This window comes from Castor canadensis, chromosome 7 (assembly GCF_047511655.1).
Source record: "Castor canadensis chromosome 7, mCasCan1.hap1v2, whole genome shotgun sequence".
Lineage (NCBI taxonomy): Eukaryota > Metazoa > Chordata > Mammalia > Rodentia > Castoridae > Castor > Castor canadensis.
The window spans coordinates 154,733,785-154,746,161 of record NC_133392.1 but is presented as its reverse complement, the minus strand read 5'-3'; the positions used below and the strand labels follow the sequence as shown (position 1 = coordinate 154,746,161).

The following is a 12,377-nucleotide window of genomic DNA, read 5'->3' as shown; positions in this document are numbered from 1 at the left end:
GTCAACAGGGCTGCCCCCAGATCAGGGCTCCATACTAGCACTCACGGCTTCTGCTGTACCCTACAGGACGTGTCTAGGCACAGGAGGCCCACTTGCCAGTACCATTCCCGCCTGGCCCAGAAGTAACCACCACACATGGCCCCCAACACCACACTTGGGGCCCAGGCACACTGTCTGGCCCAAGTCCTCAAGGTGGCACGGAAGGCCCCTTCCCAGTTCCCTTACCTTCCAGAACATGAAGCTGACAGGATCCACTACCGTGGGCTGGATGATCTCCCGCCCAGGGAAGATGCCCCATGTGACGGCGTTGGGCTGCAGTTCAGGAGCATTGGTGATGTTCTCACCCTGAAGGGTGGGGAGGGAAGGGGCAGGGGCAGATCAGGCAGAGTCACCTGCAGCCTTTCAGTTCCTGGAGACTCTCAGGTAAACTCCCAGGCCGCTTCCACTGCCCTCCCAGGCCAGCACCTCTGAGCATGGTGCTGCTCTCCACTCAAACCCGAGACCCAGAGGCATCCTGGGAAGCTCCTTTCTCCTCCACATGCAGCCAGCTGGACCTGCCTACTCTCTGCCCTGCTTCCTTTCACTGCAGGCCTGGTTTTTACCTGGGCATAGGGCCCCCCACTAGCCTTCCTGGCTCTGGCTCTCTGCCCTTGTTACTCACAGAGCTGACCACCGTGATCTACCTAAAATGAAACAGGGACCCAAGCTACTCCACTGCTGGAGAACCTTGCCTTTAGGGAACCCCAAATTCCAAGCAGGACAATCAAGACCTTTGGCCCCCTGCTTGGCACTTCTGCTGCCTTCTCCAATTCCCAGTTTCCCCAGACAGTACAGTGCCTTTTGCCCATTCTCTGCCCTTGCCCTAGAATGCCCTTCTCCCTTGTAAGCCAACTTGTCTTTGTTCCAGTCACAGAGGACCCCTTCCAGAAACCTTCCCTGAACTCCCAGGTTTGATGTTCTTCCTCTCAGTGTAGAGCATCCTATACTGAACTTGACTTTCCTACTTAACAATGATTTGCAATTTTTCCATTCATTTCCCTCACTAGTGCCTGCCCAATAGGTTGGGAGCTCTGTGAGAGCAGGGGCCTGGTTTTGTCTATATCTGTCTTGTCTTTCATGATACCCCTGGCTTGGGCAAGGCGTTCAGTGATTGTTTAAGTAATAAATGTGTGTGTCCAGGCTGGAGGAGTAGCTCAAGTGGTAGAGCACCTGCCTAGCAGCAAGTGGGAGGCCCTAGTTCAAACCCCAGTATCACCAAAAAAAGTTAAAAAAAATGTGGGTGTCCTCAGGCCAGGTGCTCTGGCCCTGCTGAGCCCTGTCTGAAGCCGGGTGCCAGCCTACCTTCACATCCACAATGTGGTAATTGACCCGGAGCTCGTACTTTCTCAGCACCTGCAGGAGTGCCTCCACTGTCTCTCGGGAAGTGAAGAACTCTAGGTAGGCCTGTGGGAGACGGGTGACCATCATGTCAACCTCTGCTCCTTGTCAGATGCCCTTTCCACGTGCTGCAGCCCCCGTCAGATGCCAGTCCTCCTGACTCTCCTGAAAGGGCCCCCACAGGCACACATGTAGTCACTGAGGACAGCAGGATTACAGGTGGCCCTGGGACTGAGGATGAAATGTGGAGCTAGCAAACACATGAGGAAGGGGGCAGATGAGGTTTCTCAGCCTGGACAACTTTCCCAGCCACTAGAGAGAAGCCACTGGGAGCTGAAGACAGGCAGCAGGTCTGACAAACAAGGGACATGAGAGGCCCAATGTGGTCATTGAATGACAACACTGACATCTTCTCTAGTACCGTATCCATGGGGAAGGTGGGTTTATTTACATTCATTTGCTTGCTGGTAGAGTTCAAGCATTAAGAGTGCCTGCCAAGCAAGCATGAGGTCCCAAGTTCAAACCCCAGTGCCACCAAGAAAAAAAAAAGAAAAAAAAAAAAGAATGTACTTTACATTCATTTGCTAGAATGATCACATGTACTTTGGCTTGGGGAAGTGGAACCAGCTAGCCACACAGCTGGGAATCCAATCTGAGGCCAGGGCCCACAGGCTTTGGTTCAGAATGCAATTTAGCTCCAGCAGCCCTGGGATAAAGGTGTCAACCATAACAGCAGTGACAGCTCCCATCTAGTGACTGCTTCCTGTGTTCTTCCCATGGGCTGAGCACTTTACGTGCTTTGTCACTTTCACTTCCAGAACACAAAATACACCCCATTTTATACTAGGCAAGTGACCTGCCTACCCAGGTCCATCTAATTTAAAGTAGGAGCTCCTATTTACCCCCCACTTTGCTATTATTCAAAGTAAACAGCCCGGGAGTGAAAGCCCAGAGCTCTGGCCCAATCTCTAGGGAAGCCCTGGGTGATGGCTGGAGTGGGGCAGACCCTGTACCACCACACCTTCTGGAAGACATAGCCCCCACTGGGGCCCCAGCCCACAATGGGGTCAGAGGACGGCTTTCCGTTGATGTTGGGCTGGGAATTGATGGTAAGGATGCCCTGCCGGTTCACACGAAGCAGCTCCTCCTTCATCAGGTTGGTCTCGGGCGCCAGGGGATCATCATTCCAGGGCAGGCAAGTCACCTGGTAGGGGAAGGGTGACAGAGCTAGGGTAATGATAGGTCTGGACTGGGGCCCTCCCTCTCAATGTCTAGCCTGTCTGGCTCCATCAGCTCCTCCCAGGTAGGTTTCCCAACTCACCCTTTTCCCTTAGCTGAGGTGCCCTGTCTACAACATGAGACAAGGCAGCTCAGGGAGGGCAGTCACAGCCCCCTGGTCTAACCCCAGCACCACTCACCTTGTAGCCCTGCCGGTTGGGCTCTCCAGAGAGATAGCTCGCAAAGACTTCAAAGACACTCTCTTCGCTGGTGAGCTCCTCACCCCACATCTTCAGCAGCTCTTCCGTGGGGGATTTGCTTTTCAGGTAAAAGAGGTAGTAGTCCTTCAGCTCCCCGAAGGCTGGCGAGGATGAGTTGCCCCTGGCAGGGAGTGTGGAGAGGTCAGGGCACATTCCTACCCTCAGGCTTCTGACAGAGAGCAGCTGTCACCTTATGCCCAGGAAGCCATTCCTGGAAATCCTTCCTTCCTCCTCCCAGACACCAGGATTTCCTGGCAGGGAGTGCCTGCCAGCCCTCACCAGCGGCCATTGGGAAACTCGTCCCAATCCTGGGTGCGGTAGATGTAGCTCTTTGGTCTGGAGGCCCAGAAGATGGGACGCACATCTTCCTCTCGGCGCTTAGGGTGTGCACTGACGGCCCAGGGCAGGGGACGCCTGATGAGGATGGAGACAGAAAGGACAACAGCTTGGACGGAGGGAGCCCAAGTAGAGGCACACCACTGGGCCTGGCTTCTGGGATCTGACTTTAAAGCACATGGAGCTCCCTCTGAGGGTGAAGCCTTGGGGACCCAGCCAGCAGCAGCACAGAAGAGCCTGGTAAGCAGTGCGGAACCTCACTGCGCCGACTCTTCTGGGGGTGCTCCCTGGGCCTCTGCCCTCACCTGGGGTCCTCAGTCCACATGCCCAGGCGCTTCAGCACCTCTGTGGTGGCCATTTCGCGGTTGAGGGTGTAGAAGTGAAGGCCTGGCACTTGGCCACTGGCCAGGAGCTCCTGGCACAGGCTCACAGCCAGCTCAATGCCATAGTTTCGGATGGCAGCATCGTTGTCTTTGATTGGCTCAATCACATCCTTGATCTGCTGTGGCACTTCCAGCTTGGACAGCTTCACAAGCTGCCGAAGGGAGGAGTAGCCCTGTCCAAACACAGGGTGCTGTGGGGTCATCTCTCAGCATCTCTCTCACCCTAAATACTTATCCCATTTCCCAGGCTCCACCAGATCTCCTGGCCAACCAGAGTGTCATGCTGAGGGACTGGGAAAGTGAGATTGTATCGCTCTGTCCTGCTTTCTCCACTCTGCAGAGTCCAGAAGCTGCCCACAGCATTCCTGCCATTATCTCGTCGGCCCTTTAGCCTGGATGTATTTGCTGACAACAGGGTGGTCATCTAACCCAGCCATTCCCAGGCCTCACTGGCCATCAGAATCACCTGTCAAACTTAAGTAAAATACAGATCCCCAGGCTTGCTACATCAGAACTTCTAGAGGTGGAGATCCAGTGCTGGTGTAAGCTTATCAAGTAGTTTTGGTAACACCCCAGTTTAGGAAACACTGACTTAACCAAAATTTATCATGAGAGTTATGGTGACACTTGCCAGTAAACCAAAGTACAAGTCCCTCAACAGACACTGTTGCTGGAAATTAGAGGTAACCAGAATGAGGTGGCCAGAAAGTGCCATGCCAGGGTTGTCTGATGGGTAATGTAACAAGCATTAAGAATGTCAGCATGAGCTCAACACTTCTCCCCAGCCCTGAGCCTGTGCTTGGAAGGTGGGGTGGGGGGAGGAATCTGGCCCTTCTGGGACCCTCACCTGAATAGGAAAGATCCCAGGAAGTATGGGGCAGGTGATGCCCATCTCCGTGCAGGACTTAACAAAATGGAAAAAGGTGTCGGCCTCAAAGAAGAGCTGGGTGATGATGAAATCAGCGCCTGCAGACACCTTCTCCTTCAGGTACTTCAGGTCATCCTCAAAGCTCCCTGCCTCGGGGTGGCCTTTGGGGTAACCTGCCAATAGGGAGGACAGTAGGGAAAGGCTGGCAGGCACCAGAGTGCCTGGCCCAGTCCTCAGCCTGAGGCTCTGCACTCACGCCTCCCAACAGCACAGCATGGACAAGTGAAACAGGGACAGCTGTGATCACTCATGCATCCAGACCCTGAAGATGAGCCTTGTGAGAGATGTCCTGGAGCCATTCTCCCAGGAATGGGGATGGATTGCTCCAAATGCCCCACACTGTCCTGCTTCAACCAGCCAGGCAGATCAGGCTGCACTTTGTGGCCATGGAGGAGCGAGTGCTATACTCAACATGGGGTACTGGGTTTGACTCTGGGCACTGGTTCTAAACACTGTTTTGATGTAACCCTAAAATCCCTCAGAGTCCAAGACAGTGAAAAGTTAGGCGCCATATTACATGAGGAAGAACCGAAGAAAGTGGGGGGTTTTTTTTTGTTGTTGTTGTTGTTTTGCAGTACTGGGGCTTGAACTCAGAGCTTTCACCTTGAGCCACTCCACCAGTCCTATTTTTGTGAAGGGTTTTTCGAGATAGGATCTCGTGGAACTATTTGCCCGGGCTGGCTTCAAACCGCGATCCTCCTGATCTCTGCCTCCTGAGTAGCTAGGATTACAGGTGTGAGCCATCAGCACCCGGCTGTGAAGAAAGTGGAGTTTTGCTTAAAGAAATGAACGTGGGGAAAACAGTATCTACTTTCAAACATCCTAAGGTCTGTCCTGGGGAAAAAGAATTCACCCTGGTCAAATTCCTCATTAATTATGTCCCATGTGGCTTCTGATGGAAGAACCAGTCAGTTCCAGCCCTACAAAACAAGTTCCTGGAGTCTGAACACTGGCACAGTGGGATGACCTTGCACTGGGCAAGCAGAAGACGGGGTTCCAGGATTGCTTGGAAGATGGGACCAGATGCCCTCTGACACCATATTAGCTTTGTGAACTCCCATTCCTCTAAGTGACTGAACTGACTAACAGGAGGGCAGGAAGACCATAGGCCTTAATGCGACCACAGGGAGAACACTGGCTTCCTCTGTCTGAGAATGAGCAGGTCCCAAGCTAGGCAGGGAGCAGACGTGAGGTCTGAGCTAGCTGTTGGGAAGCCAAGCTGCTTGACTATGATAAGGCAGTTTTGTTCTGAAGGACCCAGAGTCATCAAAAATAGATATAAAAACCACTGTTTCAAGGTGGAAGGGACAATGAGGTATGAGAATTCTGCACTTACATAATGAAGCTAGTTTTCCAGCAGGAAATTCTAAAGCCATATAGATATAAACTGTATCATCAAACAAATCATTTGCTTACATTTGAATGTTGCTCACTTACTATGCTCTTTGTTCTTTCATGACCAGCTTAGTGCTTTTTAATCCACTGATCCTAGCACCCACTTCAGAGTAAGAGAAGCACAGAACTATTTAGCAACTGCAAGTTCAAGGCTCTGCTCTGCTAGTTCCCACTCACAGCCCCCTATCACCTAGCACTGGAGCACATGTGCACAGTCCCCAAGTAACTGCATTAGAGCCAGCAGGAACGGTGACAACTGGAACAGCCTGGAAACCCTTGTTCTTTTCCTAACTCCTTATCAGCACTCCCCAGTCCTGGCCACCTAGGCAGCTCTGTTGAGAGCAGAGGACATGGATATGGGGCACTGGGGAGAAAGCCCCAAAGTCATCCGTGACAAATGATTTTCTTGAAGCCACATAGCTTATTCTTGAGATGTTACTCCATAATGTAACCATGCTTAATATAAAAATGGTATAACCTCCCCAAAAATATTTGAGAAAACTTGTCATTCCATGGGTTGACAAATCAATCCAAGGATTACTTGTCCATGGCATGTACAGACTCCCTGGGCCTAATCCCAATGAGTGGGGGAAAGTAAGGAGGCCACCCAGCCATTTCTGTAGGTGAACCTGCCTCCTGGCTGTGACTGAAGCAGCTCTCCTGGGAATTTGGAACTGACATTCAGAACTGTTAATCACTCTGGGTTGTGGGCTGGAACTGACACCAACATACATTGAGAAAGAGGACTTGTGTGCAGAAAAGTGTACCCACTGCCTCTGCTGGAGGACACGGGGAGATGGGCAGTGGGAAGCAAGAGACAGGGGTCCCCGTGGCCCCAGAGGGAAAGAGGAAGAGATTCAGCTCCTGACTTATTCCAGTGCCTAGTAACATCTGATGCCATCTCCTGACCTTGGGTTTGGGGAATTCCCTCAAGTTCTCTTAATAAATACCCCTCTTTTGCTGCACAGGAGAAGAGGAGGCTGGGAAGAAGCTGGAAGAAGAGGAAGAACAAAGCTTCCGGTGTGGCAGCAGGCCTGGGGGAAATGGGTGATAGGTGAGTGCAGGGGCAGTATGTCATTTGCCTCTGCACATCCCTCAGTGGCCACGGGCTCAGGTTCACATGCGCACCTGATCGTCACATCCTGGAACTGAATATTGGCAGGCTTTCCTGCTTCTCCTCCCTTCTTCTCTCCATCCCCACCCACCTGGATGCTCTGGCCACTCACCTGCCACACAGATGTCAAAGTAGTCTCCAAACTCACTCCGAATGTGCTTCACCAAGTCTGCAGCATAGTTGAAGCCTCCTTCCTCTGCCTCCCACTCGTCACCTGTGGGGTCTACAGGGTTGCAGGGAGTCATGGTTACTGGGTCTCACCCAGCCTCCGGAGAGCCTGTTCCCTCTGCCTGTTCCACACTGAGGGCTGCAGGCTCCTCAAAGGCAGAGACTCCACATTAGTCTAGCCTGGCGCCTGGCAAATAGTGGGAGGAGGGCAGTAGCCAGCCTGTCAAATGCTTACTGACCCTGCTGTGGATGCCAGGCTGCAGTGCGGCTCTCCATGGAGCATGCAGGATGGGGCGCCCTCTCCCACCCTCCTGCTTGCTCTCCCACTGTCTCCTGGGAGTTTTCTGCTCATCTCAGGTGAGAAGTGGTCCTACAGTGGGGAAGCCCAAGCTCACAAGATCCCTCCCATCCAGCAGACTTCCTCTTCCCCCTCCCAGGTGGTCTGATGACAGTAGACACCAGAGGTGCGCCTAGGTGAACACCAGAGCTGCACTCTGCGATCAAGTCAAGCACAGCCAGTGATCAGTGGAGCTGGGCAGCCAGGCCAGGGGGTTTTCAGGCACTTGGCTGCACCCCAACTAAACTCCATGTCCAGGCTGAGAGGTGGAAGGGTGTCCCCAACTGTGGTGCCCCACAACTCACTCCCCACAACGTTCACTGATGCTACAGGCAGAGGAGAACCTAAGCATGGTCAGTGTGGGGTCTGGGGAAAGTAAAGGACCATTCCAGACACAGGAGAGGCTTTTGGGAAAGCAAAAACCCAGAGTGGAGGGACTGCTGCACCACACCTCCCCTCAGAGCCAAGATGTTCTTCAGACCCAGCTGCTTGGCTTTCTGAAGATGGCTGGTAATCTCTTCCCGGCGCTGCCGACAGCAGGTCATGTGCAGGATGGTTTCCAGGCCACAGTAGTTCACAGCAGTGCTGGCGATCATCATGGAGGAGGTCTCTTTGTCTGAGCCAGGGTCCCCTGCTGGATGCCAGGTCACATCAATGAAGAGGGGGCCACCTGCTGCCATCCGGTCAAACCTGCAGGGATGTCATTCTGATGATCCTGGGGTAACCACCCTTCACCACCTTCCCATGGGGCTCAGGAGCTAGGGAAGTATAGCATACAAGATGGTGTCAGAGCAACTGAGTTCATCTTTGGGCTTTGCTACTTATTACCTATGTGATCTCAAGCACATTACTTAATCTCTCAGCCTCAGTTTCCTCAAAAAATGTGGCAGGTAAGGGCTGGGCATGGTGGCTCATGCCTGTAATATACTGGAAAGTGGACACTGAGAATATCACAGTTCAAGGCCAGCTGGGGGAAGAGTTAGCAAGACTCCATCTCCACAAACAAGCCAGGTGTGGTGGCAGACACTACACAGGGAGGCATAGATAGGAGGATCTTGGTCTGAGGCTGGCCCAGGTGAAAAATGCGAGAACTTCACCAAAAGCTAAAGCAAAAAAAAAAAAAAAGGACTGGGGTGTGGTTCAAATGGTAAAGCAAGGTCAAGGCTCTGAGTTCAAACCCTAGTTCTGCTAAAAAGATGTGGCAGGTAACAGTACATACTTCATAATAACCATGAGAAGTTATAGACAACGTGACAGCACTCAGAATAAGAGCCTGGGCGCTCAAAGACGTGCTCGATGTGAGCAGCTGTTATTCTGATTTCTGTGATCAACAATAACACGAAACCATGCCATGGTTTCACTCACACTTCTCAAAGTCCTACACACTGATCATCTTGAGTGGGTTTAGACATTTCAGTGGTCGAGGGTGAGGGGACTCGTTAGTGGCAGGCAGGGCCTCAGTCTACGAACAGAAAAGAAAAGAGGTGGTCAGCAGACACAAGTTTCTCTTGTGCTGCTTCCCCAGCCCCACTGCAGCAGCCAACAGTCCTGCAGAGCCAGGCCAAGTTCCTGAACTAGACTCAAAAGCCTTGCGTGGGCACGAGCATCTGTGTACAAAGCTGTAATGGTGTATTTAAACATCCTGTGCCTTTAAAGTTCAGAACCTTGAGCCACCCATGAGAGGCCCAGACAGTAAAAGACTTTTAAGAAAAGGAACTGAAATTCCTACAGCGCTAACGCTGCTCAGTTGGCATTTGCAGATTTCAAGAGAGGAATAATCCAAATTCCCAACTTGCTCAACACACATCCTCCAAGTTGCTGCCCTGTGACTTCCTAAGCCACCATGATCCGGAGTCCTGCCAAACAGTCAACAGTATTAACCCTTTGGAGAGTGTGTCTAAAAATATCTGACCCCAGGAGGGACTTTTACAGATAATTGAGAGGCTGCAGAGCAAACGCCCTCTCCTGCACCCCCTGTGGCTGCCTTTTCCTGCCGGGTTAAAGTGCAGCCTTGGGACAGGGCTGACAGTTCATGCCCCCCTACTCTCCTCTTAACCTTACACCAGCTCACCTTGAGATAAGGTTAACAGCTCCATGAGCAGTTCGAGGAGGGAAGAATTCCAGGGAGAACCACTTGTCACCAGACTCCATCCTCCGCTTCATCTTGTCTCGGAGTTTCTCGTGCCGCTCGGGGTCCAGGCCAGGGGTGGAACATCTTGAACTGTCTTTGGAGCTCTCACTGCCACTGCTGCTGCCCTCAGAGCGGGGGTGGGGGCCGCCACTCCCTCTGGCCTCATTCACCATGGCTGGGTTCCGGCTGCAGGGGGTGGGGGCAGGGGGCATCAGAAGGCAGGCAGCCAAGCTCCAGGTACATCCAGACAACTGAGTGGCAGGCAGGCTCAAGGGAGGGACGTTGCGTTTCTACTCCATGCAGGAAGGCCGGAGAGGATATGGCTGACCAGTCCCTGCCCAGCAGCTCCACGCACCACGACTGCGGGGACTGTCTGTGCTGCCTCACTTAAAGCTTGGCCCCTGGGTGTTGCCTGGCTTCTTGCAGGACACCCCCCTCCAACCCGCAACAAGACAGCTCCTTCAGCCCATGGGTCCACGGCAACAGCTACCTGATGGAGGGTGCCACAGAGAGCCTCACACTGCCAGTATCTGAAGCCCACATTCTTAAGGAGGTGCAGCAGGGCCCAGCTGGGTGGACCCTGGCTTTTCGATGGTCCATCTCTGTCAGCTTAGACAGAGTGAGTGGAGATTAAATAGAGGAACCTTCCCCAGTGGGGCGGGCGTGCCCAGCTGGGCGGAGCTGTGACAAAGAGCCCTGAGCTAGAGCTGGGGCCCGCAGTGCAGGGGGCGGGGGCAAGGCTTCAAAGGCTTGAGGGAGGGCTTAGGCCTAGTCTCAGAAGACGACTGAAGGAGGGCGATGCAAGCAGGGGAGAGGAGGCTTCGGGGCCTCCCATCAGCCCCTGTTCAGGGTCACTGGATCCCTCTCCAAAGAAGGGACAGCTGGCTGTGACCCGCCCCGCCTGAAGGTTTCCAGTTACAGTTTGTGTGCAGCGTAGAAGGAGCCAGGGTTTGACTAAGCAGCCAGATTTCCCCTGAGTTCACTCTACTCCAAAAAAGACTGTGCTGGTGTGGGTTAGAACTTAACAATGGCTAGGTTCCAAAAACAGTCAGCCTTAAGTTCAATGAGGGCAAAAACTTATGTCCAACTTAGAACAAAGGCTGGGTCATCTGAGCCTGCCCTGAAGGCAGTTCTCCTCACACATACCACTGAAGTCAAAGCAACCACAGATAGCAGGCAGAGCTGCATAAGAAGGCCTAGCCAGCCTACTGCAATAGCTACTCAGGAGACAGAGGCAGGAGGATCTCAAGTTTCGAGGCCAGCCCAGGCACAAAAGTAAGCAAGACCCTGTCTCAAAAACAAAAGGCTGGCAGAGTGACTGTATACCAAGTGCAAGACTGAGTTCAAATCCCAGCACTGCCAGAAAAAGAAAAAGAAAAAGACTGCAGGAGGTAGGGCATAGCCTAGTAAGCACTGAAAAAAAAAAAAAAAAAAAAGAATCCTGGCCACAACAAACACAGGCTGGCCAACGGCACAGTGCCATATGGCAGTTTGGTGGGGGAAATTAAGACAAATACTTAAACCGAAACAAAACACTACTCTTGCACAGCAACAGGCAAACATAGGATAGTGAAAATCTGTGTAGTGATGTGGAGCAACAGAGGAATGACCCATCAGGGTCATTCCTTCAGGGAATTTCCACCCGAAGCCAGTATACTAAATCATTTTGGGTCTTGGACTCTGGGAATCTGATGAAATCCACCGCTCATTTCCCCTAAGACACAGGCAAATGTAAGAATACACCTGAACTCCTCCAAAGTCAAGTTGATTCAGAAAAGAAGCCTTGTGCAAATGCTGTTTCCCCTTAGGAATGCCCATTTGATTTGGACTTCTAGCCCCAGATTCTCAGTGGGGAGTAAGAAGTGAGGTGATGGCAGAGCAGCCAGGGGCCTTCCCTCCTGCTTACCAGGGACTTCCAGCATGTGCCAAATTTCAACCAACACCACCATGTGTCCGTTTTAAGCTGGGCTCCTGTAGTACCCAAGACTAACTGTGAGTTAACAAGTTTGTGTCCCCTCCTTCCTGAGCCCAGGACAAGGTATCTCGGCTATGACATCCCTATTGTCTGGGACACAGTAATAACAGTCAACGCTCATTGAGAACCAAGGAGTCAGGTGGTGTCACTCCATTCTCAAAATACCCCTCTGCCATTTACTGACCACTTACTTAGACGGTGCTAAGCACGGGGTCTCGGCGGATATCCGTGCGCAGCAGGACTCAGTGCGTTCCGGGGTTGACAATGCCAGCGGTCCACCTCTCTCCTCGCCGGCAAGCAGATTTAAAAGACTAGGGCCAGGAGTCGCCTCGGCGCCCCCCGGTGGCCTGAGTTAGGGGAATCGGGTCACCGGGTCATTGGGACACGGGCGGGGGCGGGGATGCACACCTGTCCCTGGGGCTGGAACACCCTGCCTCGGGATCCCTCCGTCCAGGTAGGGGGCCGGAAGCGTGTTGGAGATGGGGATCGCTGGGGCTGCAGGCACTGGGGGTTACACTGGGCCCGACGAGAGGGCTGACCTGCCTCCAGCTCTCCTCGCCCACGAGGATGCCCCCGCCCCCAGGGAGTGTTCCTCGGCGTCTTCCTCCCGGGCGAACCCAGGTCTCACAGCCACTCACCCTCCTGTCCCAGGAGACTCAATGTTCGCCGGCCCGCTGCAGCTGTGTGGCTGCGTAGGTCGCATGAGGAGGGGGCGGGACCAGGTGGCGGTTGCCAGGGAGGCAGGATGAGGGGGC

General features: G+C 53.1%; 1 protein-coding gene across 5 annotated transcripts in view; it reads right to left on the bottom strand.

The window, feature by feature from the left end:
• The window catches only part of Mthfr (methylenetetrahydrofolate reductase), a 16,370-nt gene extending 4,031 nt beyond the window's left edge, over nucleotides 1-12,339 (bottom strand). Inside the window, exons 1-12 of one of the 5 annotated variants that reach the window (XM_020181646.2) lie at nucleotides 12,261-12,333; nucleotides 11,814-11,969; nucleotides 9,588-9,833; nucleotides 7,968-8,206; nucleotides 7,124-7,234; nucleotides 4,422-4,615; nucleotides 3,497-3,747; nucleotides 3,135-3,269; nucleotides 2,796-2,976; nucleotides 2,399-2,581; nucleotides 1,342-1,443; nucleotides 226-345 (exon numbers count right to left, since the gene is read on the bottom strand). In XM_020181646.2, the coding sequence (XP_020037235.2) occupies nucleotides 226-345; nucleotides 1,342-1,443; nucleotides 2,399-2,581; nucleotides 2,796-2,976; nucleotides 3,135-3,269; nucleotides 3,497-3,747; nucleotides 4,422-4,615; nucleotides 7,124-7,234; nucleotides 7,968-8,206; nucleotides 9,588-9,833; nucleotides 11,814-11,969; nucleotides 12,261-12,325 (1,983 nt within the window). In that variant the 5' untranslated portion in view covers nucleotides 12,326-12,333. Of the gene's footprint in view, nucleotides 1-225; nucleotides 346-1,341; nucleotides 1,444-2,398; nucleotides 2,582-2,795; nucleotides 2,977-3,134; nucleotides 3,270-3,496; nucleotides 3,748-4,421; nucleotides 4,616-7,123; nucleotides 7,235-7,967; nucleotides 8,207-9,587; nucleotides 9,834-10,137; nucleotides 11,777-11,813; nucleotides 11,970-12,260 lie in introns of those variants that run through there. The other 4 variants (XM_020181648.2, XM_074081340.1, XM_074081341.1 and 1 more) reach the window with 4 other exon arrangements.
• Nucleotides 12,340-12,377: the final 38 nt, after the last annotated feature.